This window comes from Pundamilia nyererei, unplaced genomic scaffold (assembly GCF_000239375.1).
Source record: "Pundamilia nyererei isolate P.nyererei 1_Seehausen unplaced genomic scaffold, PunNye1.0 scaffold00054, whole genome shotgun sequence".
NCBI lineage: Eukaryota > Metazoa > Chordata > Actinopteri > Cichliformes > Cichlidae > Pundamilia > Pundamilia nyererei.
Genome location: NW_005187455.1, coordinates 2,624,149 through 2,646,326, shown reverse-complemented (window position 1 = coordinate 2,646,326; position 22,178 = coordinate 2,624,149). Strand labels below are relative to the sequence as shown.

Here is a 22,178-nt window from a genome sequence, read left to right as displayed (position 1 = left end):
TTTCTATCCACAAGATGTAGCTATTGATATAGAAATAAAAGAGAAACTAATAAGAATTTCAAACAAAGATCAAGTTTATAAAATTGCAGGCACAGTGCTGTGTCGGCACCTTAGAAGGCTATAGTCTCACCCTATGGCCAATAGCAATCATCCAGGAAGTAATAAACCCAGCACTCACCGAGTGATTGTGCTATTACACAATACACACAGCATAGCATACGTGAGGACTACATGCAATAGGACCTGCAGAAAAGCTTTCACTCACAGTTTACATCCGGTGAGTATACGTCAAAGGCTGAATCAGCATAAGGGCAGGATGTGGCAAAGTAAAGGGGTGTGTTCTCATACAATAAAAGGACGCACTAAGGATTAATCTTGCCAGACAAGTTTCATTCATTACACTGTCATGGCTGGGAGAGGGAAACCGCGCAAGCTAAACAGTCTCGACGCTGAGTGCACTAAAGTAAGTTCTCCTGATTTAACAGAAGGGAAGCGGAGTGAAAAACAAACGAAACAGAAACCAAAGAAAGCTGAAGAAAAGTTTCCTCCTGACAGTGCCAGAGGAGAATCTCAACACAGCAGAGCGCAGAGAACTTGTGCGACCAGGACCAAGTCGACAGAACAACTTCCACTGGAGAAACTGGAGAAAAAGGAAATTCCAAAAACCACAAGAACAAAAAGATGTTCTGACAGGACAAAATCACAAGGACTTGAAGAGGAAGTAAAGCCAGAGGGTACCAGAAAAACAAATCCACGTGTTAGGAAGGCCAAACCATCAGAAATGACTGAGATACAGCTAAAAGATCCTACAGAGGATTCTGTGCACACTGTCAAAGCAAAAGCCTGTGGCACCAAGCCAAGATTAAGAGAACAACTTGATGCAAAGATGCAAAATGAGCAATATTTTGAGAAGATATCAAAGGCAGAGCAACAGACTCCAAAGAATACAAGAGAGGCTTCAGAACAGACCACAAAAACCGAAATATGTGCTGGCAAAGCCAAATCACCACCAGCAAAAGCCTGTGGTGCCAAGCCAAAAGTAGAAGTACAATCTGCTGTGCAGGATACAAAGGTTGCACCAGGAAAATCTGAGGACTTAAAAAGGAAAGACATGACCGAAGAAAAAGCTTCAACAGATTATATCCTTAAGGAAACTCTGAAAAAATTGAAAATTAAGATGATTGACAAAGCAAACGCAGCAGAAGTCATAAATGCGATAATACAAAATATAATCAATCATTTAAAACAGAATACATTAAGCTTTAATGACGTACAAGAACCCCTAAAAACAGGAAGCTACTATGAAAATCTAAAGGTAAGGTTTTACACTCTAAGTTCCCGCAGTTAACTCAGAACAGGATTTGTGGTCCAATCTGATGTATGACTTGTATGTTGCACAGATTTGTAATCCCGATGAATTTGACGTCATGCTGCCCATCTTGGTTGATCGGGTGAAACTTGAACCATTTGGAACTGATGGCGCATTTTACAGTGTGGAATTAAAACGTGGCCAGAAGAATCTGGAAAGATTTCTAGAAAATGGCATTTTATCTGCTACCAAGATGCTCAATGAGTTCAGAGAAGAAGTGAAGAAATGTGTCAAGAATTTTACTGGTGAGTATCAAAGTTTAAGTTAGTTTTAGTGAAATTTCAATTTTACAGTAAAAAAGGGCCTGAGGAAGAATTCAATTTGACAAGGCCTTTAATTTAACATGCTTATTTATCTATGCTTTCTATATTGTAATGTATTAATATACAGCATCCAGTACCATAGAATGTCTGGAGTAAGGTTTTTGTTTGTTCTTTCAGAATGGAGGGTGGACAAGAAGAAAAAAGGCTGTCCAGCAGTGACCCTGACCACATATGTACAATCAGTCCCAATTTCACTGGATGTTGTTCTCTGCCTTATGGTTAAATCAAGCTGGCCGCCTTTCACAACCGAAGGCCTTAAAATAGAGTGCTGGCTCGGGCATAAAATTAAGCAAGATTACAAGCGAGAGCCATATTATCTGGTCCCAAAATATGAGGGCAAGGGTACAGTGGAAAATGATGGTGTCCGTAATAAAGGTAAGTTTAACCTCTCTCAATTAGTGAATTAAAAAAAAAAAAAAAAATCATAATGTGATTGTGAGCCACTGAACGAAATAGATAAAGTTTTTGTTAACTGCAGTAGAAGTGAGAAAGGACACAGTATTATAAGACAACTGAATCCTGGTTAGAATGTTTGTGGCTGACATTGTTGTCAGTGTTGTGCCAAAAAGTCATTTTCAATGTTTCTGTGCGTTTTCATGTGTATGACCGTTGCTTACGTTGGTAAATAAAATGTAGTCAACAGGATTTATGAAAGGGTAATATATAAAGTAATGGCATAGGGTTTCAGAGGGTTTGGCAGTCATAATGTAGCTACGGTGTAGGTTTCCCATTGAAGCAGAAATCCCCTTTAACACTTGACCAATGTTACTACAGTTCAAAATGTGCAATTTTCATGATGGTATAAAAAGCTTAAAATTTCCCTGTTCTCTTCCGTCATCTCTAACATACAGATGTTTGGAGAGTTTCATTCTCTCACATTGAGAAGGCCATCCTGAAAAATCATGGATCAAAGAAGACTTGCTGTGAACAAAGTGGAGAAAACTGCTGCAGGTTAGAACAACATGCTTATTAAACCAAATTATTGCTTTCTGGTAGAAAATGAACACAATGGCAAAAAAATTATTCGTCCAACCATGTGGTTTGTTGGTGTTTGGTACATGAGTCCATTAATTGGATAACTACTTGTCTTATTTCTTATTAATGAGCAATAATAGACATTTAAAAGCGAAAACAGGTCTTTCAAAATGAACTGCTAATTAGTTTCCATTTTAGAAATTGCAATGTTTTGAAATCTGTTAACAACAACAGAAAGAACGAAACCCTTTCATTGTATTTATGCACCATATTAAATTAAATGTTTTAAAGAAAGCATTTTCTTAAATGCAAAAATATATAAATACTTTCAAGTACGAGTTTTATCTCCTTGACGAGGTAGATTTGTTGTGCATTCATGTTTCTGAATTTTTGTGCATCTGTGTGTGCCTATGTGTTTTAAGTGTGAGAGGTCAAGCAAAGAGCGAGTTTGTATCTGTAGGCCTTTAAAAGAGAATGTGGTGGCTGCAATAAAGAAAAGCGAGAATATCAGCATTCCATAGTTGATGGAAAGTTTGATGCATACTTTCTGTGCTGCTGAAAACAAACGTTATAATGGTGCAGGTGTTACTTAATAGTAATAATAATTCAGTGTCCAGAGTTTTATTGGCCCATGTACATTTTTATTGGCTTGTGAAAAACTGTTTGTTTATATTCTCAAATATTAATGCAATTTAATTAACACATCATTTTATATCATTTCACCTTCAATCTGATAAATGTTGCGAAAGCCCTGAAATTAATCTGGTCTAGTAAACCTCATGTCCCCCCTTTGCTTGCTGCAGGTATCGGTTTCATGTACGTCGTCAGCTGTATAATTTAAACATGGTATCAGGCTAAGTTAACAGTTTGTCTGCATGTTTTAATACAACTTCTGGAGGCTTACTGCAGATTCATGTTAAACTTTGCCAGCGTCATCATCATTGCAGCTTTTTGTGTTATCTATGCTTTTGTTGAAAACTGGGGGCCTCATAGGTTTAGTGTCGGCAGACTCTGTAGTCGTTCACTGCTCCTAAATACAGTTCTATTACAGGTTTGCTTTTTGTCACAAATGCAGCTGACATGCCCGCATTTCCATGGTGATAAGGGTGCGCTACAGAGTCGTGTGTTAAACAAAGCATCGAAGCAAAGATTTTTTTTTATTATTCAATTGCTGGATGAATCATTGCAGCTCTATATTAAACACAAACACACCCCTATATCTCCATCTCTAGACACTTATATCCATCCATTTCTATGCACATATACCTATCTCTCAACTCAAGAAAGTAAGCAGACTGAAGAAAATGTTTGATATGTTTAAGGATTTCTTACCTAATGTCATGTTGTGAAAGTTTAATTATCCAAGGTCCCAAAATCTCTGTATCTTTCTCCTTGCACACAGAAAGTCCTGTCTGAAACTCCTAAAGCACCTGCTACATCTGCTGAAGGAAAGGGACTCTTCATTTGACAAGTTTTGCTCTTATCATGTCAAAACTACACTCTTACATGCCTGTTGCTTGCGAACTGATGACAACAAGTGGAGAGTCTCAGACCTGAGCGACTGTTTCCAGGTGCTCCTGCAGGACTTTGAAGGTTACTTGGAAAATGGTCAACTATGCAACTTTTTCATTCCAAGTCAGAACCTGTTCTCTGGTATTAGAGTTTGCAAAGGTCTGTCCGATGCTATCAGGGAGGAACGCCGGAAAGGCTTTCCTATTTTTAGGGAACAACTTAAAAATGGAAATTAATTAATGCACATCTGGACTCGTGATTTTTGTAAGTCCTATAGTGTCTTGATGCATGCTCAATCAAATGCTGCATCCAAATAAACAGAATCAACTTTTTTGGGAAGTCCCATTGTGTTTACAATGCCTCAAATAAGCACAGGCAATCCAGCAACTATGCAAATACAGTTTGTTTTACCGATTTCATTGCTTTAGTTATCTTATTTCCCCTTAATCATATCTGTACAGTTGAAACTTTAATTTGCAGCTTTGAGTTTTGATGTGATTTTGTTGTTTTCTGGTTTGCAACCCATTTGTAAGAAATGTTACTTGTAAATTGAGATTTAGGAGAACAATAACACAAGTACTAATATACTTTTCTTATTACATGTTTCTTTATTATATTCTGACTGAATCCTTAAATGTATCGCTTTATATGGTCAATGAAAAGGTGATGTCGTTTGCTGATTAATAGCTAACATATTAAAAACACATTACATTTGTAACTGACTTTTACTTTATTGTGAAGCCAGACGATACCTCTTATTTGTAAAATATATACCTTAGAATGGCATCTTAACTGGGGCTGAGATAGTCAGCATCCATACACACCACAGCATCTCATGCAGCAGCAAACACAATCTGCAAAGCAAAGCAGAATTCTGCATATACTTGTCTCCACTCATTGCAGATGAGGCTGAAAAAATAATATCAGAATTCATACCAGAATTTTATGAAAGCAAAGTTCCCATCATCTCAGCTGTTTTTTCACACTGACTGAAGGTGTGTGAACAGGAAACCCAAGTCTGCTCACAGGGCAGAAAAAAAAACCAAAACGTAGTGATTGAGGACAATAAACGCACAATTTTTCAGCTTGCTTACAACAAGTGCTGACAGGCTCAGTTTTTGCACTTCTATTTTAGATTTAGCCATCAGACTGGCATAACATAGCTGACTCATTAAGTTTTGAAATACACATTTTTATAGGAATGAACAGCAGTGTTTGTGCTTAGATTTTCTTATAAATCAGATCTCCAAGTAAACTGATGTGGTCAGCAGACTAAACATCTTGAGCAAGTAATGCAGACAAGCTGTTGAGCTTAACGCAAACCATCACTTCCTGTTTGACAATATATTTTTTTCCAAAAGACCTGACTTTTCTCTTTTTCCATGATATTATTATTTCCCCCCCCAAATTATGAGCATTTACCCCCAACAGTGTCCATGTAATTTTTGACCAATAATATAGGCAATTAAGAAAGTAGATTCAATTATTACCACAATTCTATGGTTAAGTTCTAAAGGAAGAAGCCAATAATTAATGCACAACATGTCATTTCTTTTTAAGATAACAATTTATTAAACTTTCCACAACCAAGAGATAACACAAAATATTCTGAATGATAACAGACTAAAAAGTTTATGGCAGAGAAAAATGTGCATTTTAAAGTCTTTTAAGAGAAGAAAACAATTAGGTGCAAGTTGCCAAATGATCATAGATATAATCCAGCAAGCAAACCTTTCAATAACAGAAAATAAAGAACTGAAATGCACATTAAAAAGAAATAACACAGGTAGATTGAGACCTTGCTCCAGCCTGTGGAGAAAAGGATAAGAAAATGAACATTCTCATAACCATGTGAAATACAGTAATTTGACTGTTAATTCCTGTCAGAGTAAGGTGGAGGAACATGGCGGGAAAACTTACATGGACAGCTCTGTATTAGAACCCCCAGTTTTGGCCGCGGTCTGTTCCACCATTTCTTCTCCCTCCTCCTCGCCCCTGTCCTCCCCTTGGATTGGACATTTCCTTCTCTTTCTTGTGCTTTTGATACCTTTCTGCCATAAGCAACAGCTCCTCTGGGATATCCTGCAAAAGGATTCGTTAAGACTATCAGTTTTTAGCTGGAGGGAATTTGGATGGAAGTCTTTGATAAGGTTCTTTATTACTCCGTGTCAAAAGGCTCATTATGATGGGAATCCTCCTGTGTGTTGGAGAAACTGTGCACACCAACGAGCACATCACACCCATATTATGTGGGACTGTTCTTTGCTACGGACCTACTGGAAAGACATTCATGGTACATTACAAGGCATTTTTGACTGTACATTCCCTTTGGACATGAAGACAATCTTTTTTGGTTGTATACCGCAGAACTGGTCTAAAAATGATACATGTCTGTTAAGAGCTTTACTTGTTGCAAGTAAGAAAGGTATAACTAAGAAATGGTCCTTGCAAGATATACCGGCCTTGTCATTATGGTGGGAAATTACGCTAGAGATTTATAGGATGGAGGAGGTAACAGCTTATGTCAGTGACCGGGTGGGTTGGTTCCATTTGTGTTGGGATAAGTGGGTCCTATATGCCAATACCCATAAGCCGAATCTTCTTTTCAAAGCTTGAAACCACCAACCTAGCTAACTGGTCACTCCCGACTGTTTTTCCTTTTTTTTTTTCCCCTTCTCTTTTTTTCCTTTTTCTTTCGTTTTGTTTTGTTTTTCCCTTGTAAATTGTGTTGATTAATGCCTGTAATCACCTTCGTGAAGTAATAGTTTAGAAATAAAGAATAAAAAAAATTAAAAAAGACTATCAGTTTGTCAGCTGTATTATAATATAAGTACACATGCACAGAATTCTCAGGAATTATGTAACATTTTGGAAAAAAAAAGAAAAAAAGAGTCTACTCAATCAAAAGTGTATTTATGTCAACACAAAATATGTTTTTGCCAACCTGTCCTGCTCGCTCCATGATGGGAATTAGCTCAGGTGCCATTCTCCAGTTCTCTCTTGTCACCAGGGTCACAGCAGCACCTGAACGTCTGAAACGAAACATGCATCAACATCACAAGCTAGCACAAGCACAGCCTGGCAGTCAAGTCTGCATGCACACTCTCTTACCCTGCTCTGCCAGTGCGACCTACACGATGAACATATTCCTCGATGTTACGTGGGAAGTCAAAGTTGAAGACGTGTGTTACGTCATGGACATCCAACCCTCGAGATGCCAAATCTGTGGCCACGAGGATACGAACTCGACCTGGAAAAAGATACAACACTTATTCTGTCATAACTTCGATCCAACAGCCTTTACTTGTGGTAGTCTTTAGTTTAAAATAAGACCACCAGCTACACACAAAAATGTGTTTCCATTTTCTCTGCTAGTGCCATGCAGACTATTTTTCAAAGCACTTCTCCCTTCACGTTACATACCGTTTTTAAAGTCCTTGAGAGCTTCTTCACGGTCACACTGTTCACGGTCACCATGGAGACTCTGCACAGCCAAACCTTGAAGGCACATATCACTGGACAGGTCATCAACTCTGATGTTGAACAAAAAATGGAAACGAGCAAACACAAAGGACACGCGATTAAAGTGGGTACCAATGCTGATGTGTGTTTATCCAACTGTAACAGTGGTGAACAGCCACAACTATGAACCAACTCCGCACTTACGCAAGCTTCTTGCCAACAAAGATGATTACTTTTTCCTCCGGTTGCATGTTTCTGATGAAGTCAAACAGATACGACTTTTTCTCCTCTTCGCGAACAATCAGCACTGTTTGCTGCACCGTGTTAACAGCCTGACAAGAATAGAAACACAGGAAGCATGTAAACAGAATCCAAATGGGCATACGCTATTTAGAACTTTAAAGTAAATAACATGTCTGCCAAGAACAAATTCTCAACTGTCAGACATGCAAAAGTCAGACAGAAACCATCTCTCCAGTATCCAGCTTTTAGTCACTAAACAACCATGTGAAATACAGTAGTTTGATTGTTGTTAATTCATCCTTCTTACCTATCCTAGCTGTATTTATTTATACTCCAGAAAGAACCATGAGGTCCAGTTCAAAACTAATGTTAACCATTCCACGGTCTAAACTTAAATCCTGTGGCAACAGAGGCTTCTCCATGGTAGGTCCCAGACTCTGGAATAGTCTGCCTCTAAATATTAGTGCTGTGCAAACCCTGGAACATTGTAAATCTTTACTGAGGATACATTTTTATGGACTGTCTTTAGCACATGTTGACCCAAGCATTTTGTTTTAACAGCCTTAGTCATTGTTGTTTTAGTTATTTGTATTGTCTTGTAATATTCTTTCTTTTATATTTTTATTTCATCATTGTTGTGCATTTTACTTATTTCAATTGCATTTTAGTTTGAAGGATGAGCTGTTGTAAATGTGCCATATAAATAAACTTATACTTGACGACCTTATGGTGGGACAATATACAAAAAAAATAGTCAGGACATTTAAATCACTGATTGGATTCATTTCTACTTACAGCCAAGTCCAGGGTGCCCACATAAACCATCATGGGATTCTTTAGGTAGGATTTGGCCAGTCGTCTCACACCTGTGGGCCAAGTTGCACTGAAACATGAGAAATAACGGGCATAGAAAGGTTGTTTTAATTTCCATATATACATTATATTCTACAACCAATACTTGATGGTTTTCATGTTTAAAGTCAACCATTTAAATGCACTTGTTCCTGAATTGGATGTGTTGTGTGTTCATGTGGTCAGTTTCATCATTAACTGATGGCAAATTGTTTATACCTGGTCATGACAGTCTGTCGATCTGGACGGATGTCCAGAAGAATCTTCATAATTTGGGGTTCAAAGCCCATATCTAACATACGGTCAGCCTCGTCCAGCACCTTTTTAAAAGAGTAGTTACTAAAGACAGCGCATCTCGTTTTCACCACACACACAACATGAGTACGCCAAATATACAAAATAAAACCCACCTACTATGCACCATGTGTCAGCAGCCAGTAGATTGCATGTTTACAAGCCTCAAGTATACAAGTATAATTTTCTGGGCCCAAAAAAAGCCTGGTTGATTATGGTGTAAACCAGCGGTCCCCAAGCTTTTTTGCGCCACGGACCAGTTTATGCCCGACAATATTTTCACAGACCTTTAAGGTGTCGCGGATAAATACAACAAAATAAAACTAATACCGGTACTGAAAAAAAGAAGATTTATTCATAACACACGTGAAAAGACCCAGGAAAACTGACTTGACGATAAAAACGATAACAAAATAACGCTGAAAACCGATAAAAACCCTGAAAACCATACATTTCACCCCTGAGCCTCAACTCTCGTGGCCCGGTACCGGTCCGAGGCCCAGGGGTTGGGGACCAATGGTGTACACTGCTAGTTTAATCTATAAGACTATGGCACAAATTACTAGCAACTTATACATTATAATATAAATCCATCCATTCTACGTGCAAGTATGCCTACTAGAAAGGGATACTTTAAGTCTATGAGAAATCAATCAAATTTCACAAACAACAGTTTATCTGCATACAGACAGCTCTGATTTTACCTTCTTCTTAATTTGATAATCCTTTCGCTGGCTGCAGATTAGAAAAGTTAAAACACATTGGTAATTTTAGATTTAGTTTTAGATGTGGATCCTTGCTATGACCTGCGCAGATATTTCTACACCTATTGTTTACGCATTTAATTAGGCTTCCTGTCAAATGCTACAAGAACACTTTCATGGGCTTTTTTTCTACACAGTGGACCAACACAAGCTTTGAGGAAAGCAAACATGCATAGACATAAAGAGCTGACCAAGTAGGTTATGGAGCGGAGGTTGATGAGCTCATTCATCTGTAGGTCATTGAGGCGGCCGGGTGTAGCAATCACGATGTCCACGCCATCCCTCACTAGGTTGATCTGGCCTCTCCTATCACCTCCACCATAGATACAGATACTGAGAGAGATGCAGAAGGAACAGTCGTTATCATGCCCTCTTCTACATCACATGATCATTGATTTTAATTTATTTTTAGTGACTTATGACCTTTTGTAACCCTTATAGCGGTACTTGTTGCACTCTGCTTCAATCTGCAGGGCCAGCTCTCTGGTAGGAGTTAGCACTAACATGCCTGGACCATCCCGCTCAGCTCTAGGTCTACTCAAAGGACAAAAAGATAAAGATTTAATAGAGGAAGAGGCAAAATTATTGTAGGTATCCTCTTCTGAAAGGAATTGAACAAAACAGCGCTATCTATTATTTGAGAACATGGCGCCAGTTACACTCAGATTGTGCTAAAAATAAGGTTTTTCTACACTCACACAGGCTGCCCATCCATGTGGATGAACCCCGGCAGCAGGTAGGCCAGTGTTTTCCCTGTTCCAGTCTGAGCGATGGCTATCAGGTCCTCGCCACTCAGTAGCACTGGCCACGCTTGAGACTGAAGAAATATTAAAAACTATATTTTAAAAAGTCATCATCATATATAACTCCACATCTGGTATAAGACTAACTTTAATGTTAGCATGTGAGAAATAAAATAAATAAATAAAGATTACCCAAAATCTTTTATATGGAGACTATGCAAGAACAAAAACAACATTTTTTATGACATATATATAAAAAAAAATGATACGTTTTTAAATATATGTTTAGGTTAGTCGCATGTTAGAAACCTCCTGTTGAAGAGACAGAAACTGTTTATTCTGCAACTGAAAAAAACTCCAAGAACATATTGAAGCAAGTATGTATTTGTCATTACTGCAACATCATGTCAGCAAGCTTGTACTTACATTGTTGTGCAGTGTGGAGCTATAAATAGTGATTCATTGTACAGAACTGGTTGTTCCACTACATGTAATATTGCTTTCAATCTGACCAGATTCCTACTGTGAAATGAAAGTTAAATCTGGAAATGAAAGTTAAACTTTGAAAGAGAGATGGTGTTTCATTTCCTTATGCAGCATACCATCATGAATTCTGATGTGACCCAAGTATGAAAAGAAAGTACTCCATGGCGTAGGTTCAGTGTGAAGGGCGGGAAATGTTTTATTACTGTTAATAAAATTATTTATAGCTCATCTTGCCCAGTGCTTACCGGTAGGGTAAGATTGAGTTTCTGTCTGTGCCACTGCAAGGACTTTACCCTGATACTGTAAATAAAATTAAACTGAATCCCCTGTGGTGGATGAGAACAGATAACGAAATCAGTCTCTAGTGCGTTCTGTGTTTATCCTTTTATTAAACGGTTACTGGCTCAGTGGCTTGCTCTCTATTTCTGCTGCCATCCCAACTACTTGCTCATTTCCATTCTCTACATCTTCCGTTGTAATAAAAATGAAATCCAGCATGACAGAGCTCACTGTAATTACATTTTGCTTATTTTATTGCGGTATACTCTTTGTTGCTTTCGTTCTGCTACATGTACCCGAGATGTGGTAATACACAAATGTCCCCATGTTTGGATAATTTAAATCTTATCATACATTAGGTGCTCAGTCACTGAAGGGTGCTTCAGGCATGTGAGAAGCAGGGTAATGTCAAAACCTCTCATTATTTATGTTTACTTTGAACAGTTTCTTTAAATTTTGATTAAAAACCCAAATATTGTCTGTTCCAAAACAAGTAACAACCTACACGGGATGCTCTAGTCACCACTGGTTGATTTTACAAATGCAGATTTAACTTTTTTCAATTAAAGATATTTGTGACCTTGAAACAACAAGCTAAACATTTCTGAGGGCCTCCGGATGTCTGGAGTTTTGATCTCCTCCATACCTGCTTCATGCCCTGGAGGACGGGGCTATGGCGGCCCACACCCTCTAACAGATCATTACATGTAGGAATCTTTTAAAAACAAGCGCGTCCATGCTCACAGGTGTACACACGGGTGCTCACACACACACACACACACACACACAAACTACACCCTTTTTGGATCCTACCTTAAAGCACACTGTGCGCTGTCGATCTTACGTGCTGCACAATAATGTTTTACATTTAGTATTTACTGTTATATTGCCATAGATCATCATGTTGTTTATTCTATTGCTCTAGTCTTCTTCTGCTTGTTTTCTTTTTTTCTCAACAGGTGATCCAGGAAAAGAGGGAAAAAAAAAAAAAAGGGGTGATGAAGCTGATTTTCATTGTCTTTTCTCTCTCTCTCTTTTCTCCTTTTTCTTTCCCTCTCCTTCTGTTAACTTTCTTCTGAACTTTTCTTCTTGTTTTTCTTTCCCGTCCCCGAGTCCAGTCTGGCCTGATTACAATATCTTAGAATAAAAATAACTAATAAAGATCAAATAAACTATGACAATCAAGTGGGCCAGTATAGCAAAAGGCCCACTTGGGAAAGTAAATCTGTTGGGCATTGTTCTTGGCCTTCAGACAATAATTCTGATTGCCACAGTGCCAGACAGGGGACACACACACACACGCACACACACAGACAAAAAAAAAAAAAGCATATAGCTTTAAGTGTTTAAGGTATGTGCTAACTAAAAGCAAAGACAAGATGATAGTTTATTAAATTTTTAATGAAATTTGCAGATTGTTTCAGTGGAGTTTAATAAATTCAGTCCTCTGCTCCTTGCTCGCTCAAATATAACAGTACACTGGAGTAAATTCTCTAACATCTCACACTTCTGTTTAATCAGTTTTCGGTTTTACGTTTATTCAGCTGTGTAAAAACTATAACTTTAATCTGAGCCAAACCAATTTACTCATTTTTAAGTTATCCGAGTGACTTATATATCATGTTTAACCTGAGTAGCGAAAGACTGCGGGGTCTGTGCCGGGAGTTCGCTGTTCTTGCCGGCTCTAGTGAGCCTTGACCTCCCGGTCAGCTTGTCTCCGAAAATGTCGGAGGACTTTTGCAAATATGCGATGTCTTGATAGATTGAAGTAAACAAGTAAACATTTGAAGTAAACACAACTACATTCTCGCCTGAAAATATCTTAAGTTTATTTTGTGACGCTGAAAGGGTAATATTAAAACTAAGTAGCTGCCGCCATTGCTGGAAACTGGAATTGGCTGAGCTGCGTTAATTCTGGGATGAGTTGGGCCACAAAGGATACACCCGACCAGTCTTTGAAATCTGGGGAAAAGTAGGACGCATTTGCCATTTTGAAGAGTCTTTGAATTTGGACAGCCTTCATCACATCGCTGTCACGTAATCGCCCTTTTAATGTGGCCTACGAAGGATGCAGCCCCTGAATTTGGACACAGCTACGATACCGGAGACTGCTTCTTCTTTGGCGTTTAAGGTCAGCTGCCATCCTTGTACATGCATTGCTGCCATCTTCTGTTTCAGTCTTAAATCCTACTATCCTACTGGGGCGATCGTGGCTCAAGAGTTGGCAGTTCGGCTCGGACAGTCTTGGTCGTTGTGTCCTTGGGCAGGACACTTCACCCGTTGCCTACTGGTGGTGGTCAGAGGGCCCGGTGGCGCCAGTGTCCGGCAGCCTCGTCTCTGTCAGTGTGCCCCAGGGTGGCTTTGGCTACAATGTAGCTTGCCATCACCAGTGTGTGAATGTGTGTGTGAATGGGTGAATGACTGAATGTAAGTGTAAAGCGCTTTGGGGTCCTTAGGGACTAAGTAAAGTGCTATACAAATACAGGCCATTTACCATTTACTTATTCCTGCGTCTTTCAGGATCTTAGAAAGCTTCAAACGATGCGTCGACTATTAAATTAGTCGTCAACGATTTTGATAGTTGACTAATCGTGGCAGCTCTGTTATATAGCAACTTCAGTTAGTGAGAAACTGGAAGTAAAACTTAGAATTACGTTTAACACAGTGAAAACCTTTAAAAATGAAAAGATTAGCTCAAGGAACTCAATGAAAGTAGTATTGTGTGTGTGCGGAGAGAAAAAATGCAATTAGGGTTTTTCCCCCCCTCTTAAAAAAACAAAAAGAAAAGAAAACTACACATGATGCCACCTACAACCGATTTTCAGTTCTGCTTCTTGGAAAGACTACAACAGTTACTGGCTCAGTTCCAAGAATTTATAATAAAATAGGCTGAGTTCCTGTTAAAGCTGACACTAAAGTCAAACACTAGATTTACCCACAGCAGAAACAGGGCATGTCACTACAGGTCATTGCAACACACACACTAACAGATTTGAAAGTTTTTGTTCCCAAACCCACCTACAACACATTTACACAACATATAAGGTAAAGAATCTCCCTGGTTTACCAAGAAACATTTTACACATAAAACAAACTAAAATATTTGGTTTTACACACATCTGAGAATTCCAACAGAGAGATTTGTGCTAATTCAGATTCATCTGATTTGGCACATTCAAAAATATTTATCATTACAACTTATTAATAAGTTTATAAGTTTAACTATGGTTAAACTCATAAAAAACAAACAAACAAACAAAAACAAAAACTGCTATGGTGCCACGATCATACCTGGATGGGGGTTGGTTTGGTGAAGCCAACCCGGTCAATGTTTTCCATGATCTCTGGATAAAGCTCAAAGGCCTCAAGAAATGTGCGACAGGGATTGGGAATTTGCCGTTTCTTTTCTTCCTCGTTCAGGTCATCCACAAAGATATTGTTGTTCTCCTTCCTGAGGAAAAGGTGTAAACAAACATGAAAACAGATTCAAAGTACCAAGTACCATGCTAAACGCAGATGAATACCATGTGTTTGGTTCCAGGTAAATATCAGAAACATGACAATAAATTGAATAACTGTGTATTTTTTTCCATCCTCTTTTAAAAGGTGATCAATTGTCAGTGTCAAATTTATGCCATTAGATAAAAAGCACATACAAAAATAAAAGCACAGACATTAAGGGGAAGGTGCTCCAAATTCAAAATGTACCAAATATAAAAAGGCCAAGAAAGTCAGAGTGGGAGACTCCACTCAATCAAGGGCAGACTTTAGAAAGAGAATGATCACAGGCACAACCCATAAAGCCAGAGAGCAGAGTTCTAAAAAGTAGTTATTTAGATAAACACACCACATACCCTTCTTGCTGAGGAAAAACAGTCCAACAAAAGTAATGTTACAGCAGTTTTTGGATGAAAAATACAACCACTCGGAGACTGTCCGTCTGTATTTGAACTAGGGATGTGCGCGAGTAGTCAACTAATTGTTGCTAATGTCACCAGTGGCTACCAGACGTACTAGTCGTTTAATGTAACTGTCAACATTTTAATTGATGCCCAAATGCTGGTAAATTGTTGAGTCTTAAATTTTATGGAGCCACCTGCCACCAGGTGGAGCACTGTTGTTGAGAAATGCCACAGCTCTGTTAATCTCTGGGCCTTCCTCATGAGTGAGCGGAACCGGGGATCAGAGGGATTGGTGCTGACCAGATGGCTTCAGTGATGCAAACGCTGTCTGTTACGGTGAAGAGAAACCTAAGTGTAAAAGCAAAGCTCTCGATTTGCTGGTCGATCTACCCTACCTACCCTCACCTATGGTCACGAGCTCTGGGTATTGACCAAAAGAACCGAAAGAATGAGATCATGGATACAAGCAGCAGAAATGAGCTTTGTTCTCAAGTTACGGCATTCATAAGATTTTCAGAAAACCTAACCTCTGACCTTAAGGTCAAGGTCACTGAGATACTCAAGATTTTAGTAGAAAGACTTCTGCTATAAATTGAGTTATCACATTCACAAACTTAGGTTACCATGCTGACAACAATACCTTAAGTCTTTTATGGCTGGTGTTATAACATCACGAAAAGCACAGAGGAGATCTTCCTTTCTGAACTGGCTTAAATTTTGTTTATACATGTAAAACCCTGTCATATGGAAGTACATGGGCATATGACCAAGAACCACTAAGATTTACCTCCATTCAGCAACTTCCTCTGCTGTAAGCACGGCCACACTCGGTGCCTCAGTGTAAAACTTCTTTTTGATAGGTGGGATGTCTGAAGAAAGCAAAAATATCACAAAATAAGTTTAGCTTTGGATAATTATATTTGCAAATTTATGTTTACATATTTGAGGGTAACTTAGTATTAATAAACTCTACGATTGTAGCCATTTTATAGGTATGGCACATGTGCATGGGGTTCACAATTTCCATCCCCAACACCAAAAAAAACAAAAGTCTTTAACTTTAGCGCACGGTTTAATTTCTAATCAATTATCCTACAATAATGCCAAATTAAGCTATATCAATAGCTAAATAGTTTTGAATAAGAAGTCATGTGCCCTTTTGACAAATATGATCACTTACCCTTCCACTTGAGCTCCTTATACTTCTCCTTGTTCTCCCGGATGGCGTCCCAGTCTATGGATGGACGGTCCTGGACAACATTTGCAGCCTGCAATTCAGCAGTAGACCAGACAGAGCCATTCTTTTTCCCTCCACATCTTCCTCCATACTCTTGTCCTCTGCGAGAACCTGAGAAGAAAATCCATATTTTCATAGTCATTCACTAAGAATCAAAAATTCATATCATTCATTTCAAACAGTTAACAGATCATCTGCAGAGGATTGGCTTATTTGGAAAGTTTCAGTCAGGTTTCAGAGCCCATCACAGCACAGAAACAGCTTTAGTGAAAGTTACAAGTGATCTTCTTATGGCCTCTGACAGTGGACTCATCTCTGTGCTTGTCCTGCTAGACCTCAGTGCAGCGTTCGTTACTGTTGACCATAATATTATATTAGAACGATTAGAGCACGCTGCAGGTACTACAGGTCTAATAGACGCCAATTTGTTCATCTAAATGGAGTCCTCTTCGCACACTAAGGTTAATTATGGAGTTCCACAGGGTTCAGTGCTAGGACCAATTCTGTTTACATTATAAATGCTTCCCTTAGGCAGTATCATCAGAAGACATAGCAAACATTTTCACTTTACATTTTATCCATGAAGCGAGATAACACACCTCAAATAGTTCAACTGCAGGAATGTCTTAAAGACATACAGACCTGAATGGCCTCTAATTTTCTGCTTTTAAATTCAGATAAAACTGAGGTTATTGTACTCAGCCCTGAAAATCTTAGAGATATGGTATCTAACCAAATTCTTACTCTGGATGGCATTAACTTGGCCTCCAGTAACACTGTGAGGAAGCTTGGAGTCAAGCCAGAGGTTTCTTCCTGTTAAAAGGGAGTTTTCCTTCCCGATGTCACCAAAGTGCTTGCTCATAGGGGGTCATATGATTTTTTGTATGTAGTATTGTAGGGTATACCTTACAATGTAAAGCGCCTGTTAGGTGACTGTTGTTGTGATTTGGCGCTGTATAAATAAAACTGAATTGAATTGAATGCAGTGCAGTAATGAAATGTGATACAACTGCGTATCAGCAAAAGTCAGAACCTTATGTAGCAATCTATGGGACAAAAGCTCAGGTATACATAACATCTTGCTTCAACTGACACAGGCTTCTTATTTAGGTACAACTCTCACTATGAGCAAAATAAAGGTGGAATTAAATGCTGTGAAGGAGATATTCAGATTTATGTTAATCTCAGAAATATAAAGGTTGGGTCAGACAGAAAGCAAAACAAATTCTTGTCCACTGTATTAACTTAAAATGGCTCTAATTTACAATAAAAAAAAGTATATTATGTAGTATTTGTACTAAAAACAATTTCCTTTTTTGGTGAATTAAAAAAAAATGTTAGTGGAAAAAATATTAACCAAGAATCCCAAGGAAAATTGTTTTGAAAACATCATCATTTTCTAAAAGAAAAGAAATTCAAATAAATAAATTTCACACCATTACAATATTGGGAGTTGCCCTCTGCCACCAAGTCTTCGATCATCTCTTTGGCCTTCTGCTGTGCTGCAGTGGACCCAAAAATGACTACCTCACCTTCATAACCTCCCTTGTTTATCTGAAAACACAAACAGAATAGTAACAAAGACGGTATAAGGATAACGTCTTACATATTTCCTGTGCACTGAATTAGTTCTGATATTCACATTTTTAGTAAATTTGGCTGCGGGATTTTAAACTTCTCACTCGTTCTAAAAATACTACCATTTTGACTCATCTTCCCAATAAGTTTTCAATATATTTTGTGTTCAAGCCTTTTAGAAACAGAGCTGAAAAATAATATATTTTATATTTTACAGTCAGTACCAGAAGTTACCATTGGATAGCAACTTTGATGGTTTGATGGCATTTTAAACTTCATGCACTCAGATTATAAGTGTTTCTAACACTTATAATCTAACATCTATAATCTGAGACTTGAAAATACACATGGGGGACAAAATATTAAGAACATTTTAAAATATATTGCAATTCTGAACACCACACACACACACACACACACACACACACACTACACCCTAATCATAATACAATTTTTAAGACCACTTTACCGATATTTGGCAATTTAAAATGCCTTTCCCCACCTTTCAGAGCCATGACATATTTCCCTGAATATCATTCATCTTCTTGTTTACACTCTGCTTGAATCAGCTGGTTGTTGATCATTACTAACAGAGAAGATAAACAGTACCCTCTGGTGGACAAACTATGAAACATCACTGATAACATGGTTGAAGGGCATTTCTCCTGTCTTTTCTAAAATGTTTTGATTTACTGGTTTTCATAATGCAGATAGCAACAGACTGGTAAATAGCCAATATCAGCTGATACTATCAATGGAAATCTAAATCTTTTACGCATGTAACCTAAATAATAAAGTAGAATGATCATTTTTTAAAGTTAGAAATGAGCAAAAAAAATGTACACGTTTTCCCAATTTATGGCAGAACTTTATTGGATTTTAAAGGTATGGCCCACCACACACAAACTGGTAGGTGGAAGTTGGCAACTACAATATTCCCTCAGTCTGCTTTCTTGTTCCTTCCCCAAGCCAAAGAAAACCTCAGGAAAAGGTTGACAAATCTATATTTCAGCAGTTCACTCTGAGCATGCTGACATTTTGCTCAAGCTTATGCCGAATTTGAGCTTGTTAGCGAACATGTTGAGAATAGGCTGGTAAACCTGAGATTGGCCCAATTTTTTACATAGGTTTTGAGTGTGTGCTTTGCTTCTTACTTCGGGTGTTCAGTTTTAGAAGGGAGTTTGATTTAGCACCACAAAGGAATTTCTTAGGAAATAGGAAAGAGGAAACGCATTGTTGCCCAGGCACAGCATTGTTTGCCCTAACACCTCTCCCAACACACAAGCACCCAATAACCCAAACGTGATACAATGAATTCATAAGAATTGGAAAAGGGGAGGGGACAGAGTGGAAAGGGGGTGAAGGGAAAAGATAAGTTAATGAGAATCCATTCAAGGCTCAAAATTGTGTTTATTGTCATCAGGGCATTATCAAGTCCAAGTTAAATAACCATATCTAAACAAATTAAAAGTTCAAGCAGTTTTTGTTTTTCGCTTCTAAACTGTGATTTCCCATGATCTGTTGTACTAGTTTAACACAACATCACCAACTTGCCTTAATTCTTGCACCAGAGCTCTCTTGAAGTTCACGGATTGTGGCTCCTCCACGACCTTTTAACAGAATAAAATGTGTTTTAGAGTCTAAACCTGCAGAACCTCCAGGGTATAGGCCAACCTCATCACCTACACAGCTTCTTCGCGCGGACCAATCAAATCTAAGCTAACGCTAACAACACAACTAAATGCAGCTTTGCTAAGACCGTGAAAGCCTTGTTACTGTAAATTTCATCTCCGCATTAATTCTGACAACGTACCTATTACTCTTCCAATTGAAGTAGTTTCCACTGTGATAGTCAGAGGCCGGGAATACTCTTCTTTGCTAAACGTCGTCTGTCGTCCGGGGTCTCCACGATCACTTCCACCTCCCCACTTGTTGACCTCGGGACCCGGGCCGCTACGATTAGCTCTCCTCTGCCTTGGGGCTCCAAATTTGGTTCCATTTTTCACACCGAAAACAACATTTTCCCTTTGACGGTCATTACATGAAAATTTCCAATCGGCCGAAACCGGTTTTGTAGCAGGTTTGTAGATAGCAACTCCGTCCTGGTCGTACTCATCCTCCCAATCAGACATTTTAAGCTTGGCTACCCAACAGCTACCTATGCACTACTTCAGTAAGCGCAATTAACGGTCGAACAGTGAATTCGCGGACGGCGCCGCGTTAACGTCCTTCCCGAAAAGTTAGTTTTTCTAAAACTTTTTCATAAATTTACATCAGACGTGGCTTAAATTGTATAGAAAATTGTGAAATTTCAGATAAAAAGAATGCCTAAGAAATATCCATTTGTTAATTACCCTACCGTTTAGAGAGTTGAAGGCTATAGATTCACAATGTTCCTTTGTCTTCTTATAAATAAGATTAAGAATTTCCACCAAAAAAGACACAAAAACAAAAAAGTTCAGATAACCTGTACTTTATTAATGAATAATAAAATTCTTTGCATTTCTCATCCAGAGAACATAGTGTGCACTTTAATAAATTAATTTCAAAGAAATAATAAAGTTAACATTATCAAGCTTTAAGGCCAGTTGTGTAATAAATTATCGTTCAAGCAATACAGAAATGGTATTATTAGCCATCAAAGCCATATAAAGTCTGTGACCAAGGCGACATAACTTAAGTGAACTGGATGCCCAACTGAAAAGCAGGAGTTTGACTTCAACTATACAATATGCATAGTCTGTAGGCAAACGAGGCCTTTATAGCTCCGTGAAGAAGAAAAAAATAATAGGAGGATTCTCAAGCAATATACAGACAGCAAAAATAGGCATGTTTTCTTTGGGAGGGGGAGGGCAACAATTGCAGTTTTTAAGGTTGTCCCATCTGTGTTTGGTGTTTTGCTTCATTGTTGCTTATGGATTTGGCCTGTTCTCATTTTTAACAAAGCTCAATCAATAGCTACAACTCAAATCTATGTCAATATTACATAAGCATAAACTACAATGTCACATTTCCAGGTCAATCTCAACAGAAACACACTGTGCTTTCATGATGACAATATATTTTATCATACCAGAACAACTTCTGCATGGTCTATAAAACACTTTAAAATCAGTCTACAAGTGTTAGCAGTTGTCATTTGTCAGAAGATAATACTCGCTATATTCTTTTATAGGATGTTAATATTCTAAGAAATGCACTTAACTCTCTGGGGATATAACAGAAAAAATGATGAATAAAAGGACACGAATAGCACAAACAATACATTTTAAGACTTCTGTGACAACATACAAAACAAATCAAAATGACTAACAAAAATGAAGATGGCTGACATAGTTTTTGTGCATAATTCTCATTTAAACACCAGTCAACCTATCTAAAAGAAAGAAAGGCAGCAATACAAACACTGTTTATTAAGACACTTTCAAGACACCAGTTTTTCAAAAATCTAACACTGAAAACATACAAGCCTCTACATCTCCTTAAAGATTAAATGTACCATAATATAAACGGTCCACTTTAGTCATTTTCGAGATAGTGACAATAAAACCCAGAATGGTTAAATATTCTAATTAGGACTGAGGTGAGTGAGGATGAAGTGCGTACCAACATCCTGGTGAAAAGAGTCCTTATATAAGCCACATATAATCTCAATCTAAGATCAGGCTTCATCAGAGAAGTCACAGAAAATATCAATGAGGTTTTTCTAGTTTGATCACAAAGAATGGCCTTTAAATGTTGTTGTTTTGTCATAAAATAGTAAGTGGGTTATCCACATAAGTAGCAACACAGGTTTTAACTTCTATCAAATTAGTTCAGATAATATTGATCATGTAGGCAGACTTTGTTCGTACCGTTTTGTTAAAAGTTTGGAGCAAACATTATTTTGACATGCAGATGGAGGTCTGAGTCACCAGGAAATGCATGAGCACTTTTGAATTACAGCTTAGACATGCAGCATCTCATGCTTGGCTGAGAAAGCCCACTTAAAAGTCTACCACAGTTCAATATTCAAAACAGCTGCATCCAACTTACTGGGCTACTATCCAAACCAAGTGGGAGAAATTCCAACACTTGTTTTAAGTCAGTGCTGATAGGACATTTCTTCCCATTAGGTCTGCTGCATTCAAATTTAGTTACAGTTTGCTGACAGATTAGA

At 38.1% G+C, this 22,178-nt stretch overlaps 2 protein-coding genes across 2 annotated transcripts; one reads left to right on the top strand and one right to left on the bottom strand.

The window, feature by feature from the left end:
- The first annotated feature begins 215 nt into the window (after positions 1-215).
- cgasa (cyclic GMP-AMP synthase a) lies at positions 216-4,879 on the top strand. Its single transcript, XM_005733725.1, has 5 exons — positions 216-1,315; positions 1,401-1,614; positions 1,810-2,067; positions 2,544-2,643; positions 4,070-4,879. Exons 1-5 carry the CDS (start codon positions 407-409, stop codon positions 4,413-4,415), a joined length of 1,827 nt encoding a protein of 608 aa, XP_005733782.1. The 5' UTR covers positions 216-406; the 3' UTR covers positions 4,416-4,879.
- Positions 4,880-5,724: 845 nt separating this feature from the next.
- Positions 5,725-20,262, bottom strand: ddx43 (DEAD (Asp-Glu-Ala-Asp) box polypeptide 43). The gene is made up of 17 exons (XM_005733724.1): positions 19,833-20,262; positions 19,574-19,629; positions 17,878-17,995; positions 16,385-16,552; positions 15,992-16,073; positions 14,594-14,753; positions 10,493-10,611; positions 10,218-10,328; positions 9,986-10,127; positions 8,956-9,056; positions 8,680-8,767; positions 7,846-7,973; positions 7,603-7,712; positions 7,291-7,429; positions 7,124-7,211; positions 6,100-6,261; positions 5,725-5,988 (listed from the first exon to the last, which is right to left on the bottom strand). The coding sequence occupies exons 1-16, from the start codon at positions 20,149-20,151 to the stop codon at positions 6,115-6,117; spliced, it is 2,076 nt and encodes a 691-aa protein (XP_005733781.1). The 5' UTR covers positions 20,152-20,262; the 3' UTR covers positions 5,725-5,988; positions 6,100-6,114.
- Positions 20,263-22,178: the final 1,916 nt, after the last annotated feature.

What these genes read in the sequence shown, in the direction of transcription:
- cgasa (XM_005733725.1), top strand. Translation starts at nt 407, where the DNA reads ATGGCTGGGAGAGGGAAACCGCGCAAGCTAAACAGTCTCGACGCTGAG. An exon ending in GCTACTATGAAAATCTAAAG is followed by an intron (nt 1,316 to 1,400) that starts GTAAGGTTTTAC and finishes TATGTTGCACAG; the next exon opens with ATTTGTAATCCCGATGAATT. An exon ending in ATGTGTCAAGAATTTTACTG is followed by an intron (nt 1,615 to 1,809) that starts GTGAGTATCAAA and finishes TTGTTCTTTCAG; the next exon opens with AATGGAGGGTGGACAAGAAG.
- ddx43 (XM_005733724.1), bottom strand. Translation starts at nt 20,151, where the DNA reads ATGTCTGATTGGGAGGATGAGTACGACCAGGACGGAGTTGCTATCTAC. An exon ending in TAAGGAGCTCAAGTGGAAGG is followed by an intron (nt 16,074 to 16,384) that starts GTAAGTGATCAT and finishes TGCTTTCTTCAG; the next exon opens with ACATCCCACCTATCAAAAAG. An exon ending in TCCGCTCCATAACCTACTTG is followed by an intron (nt 9,057 to 9,985) that starts GTCAGCTCTTTA and finishes TCTTTTAAAAAG; the next exon opens with GTGCTGGACGAGGCTGACCG.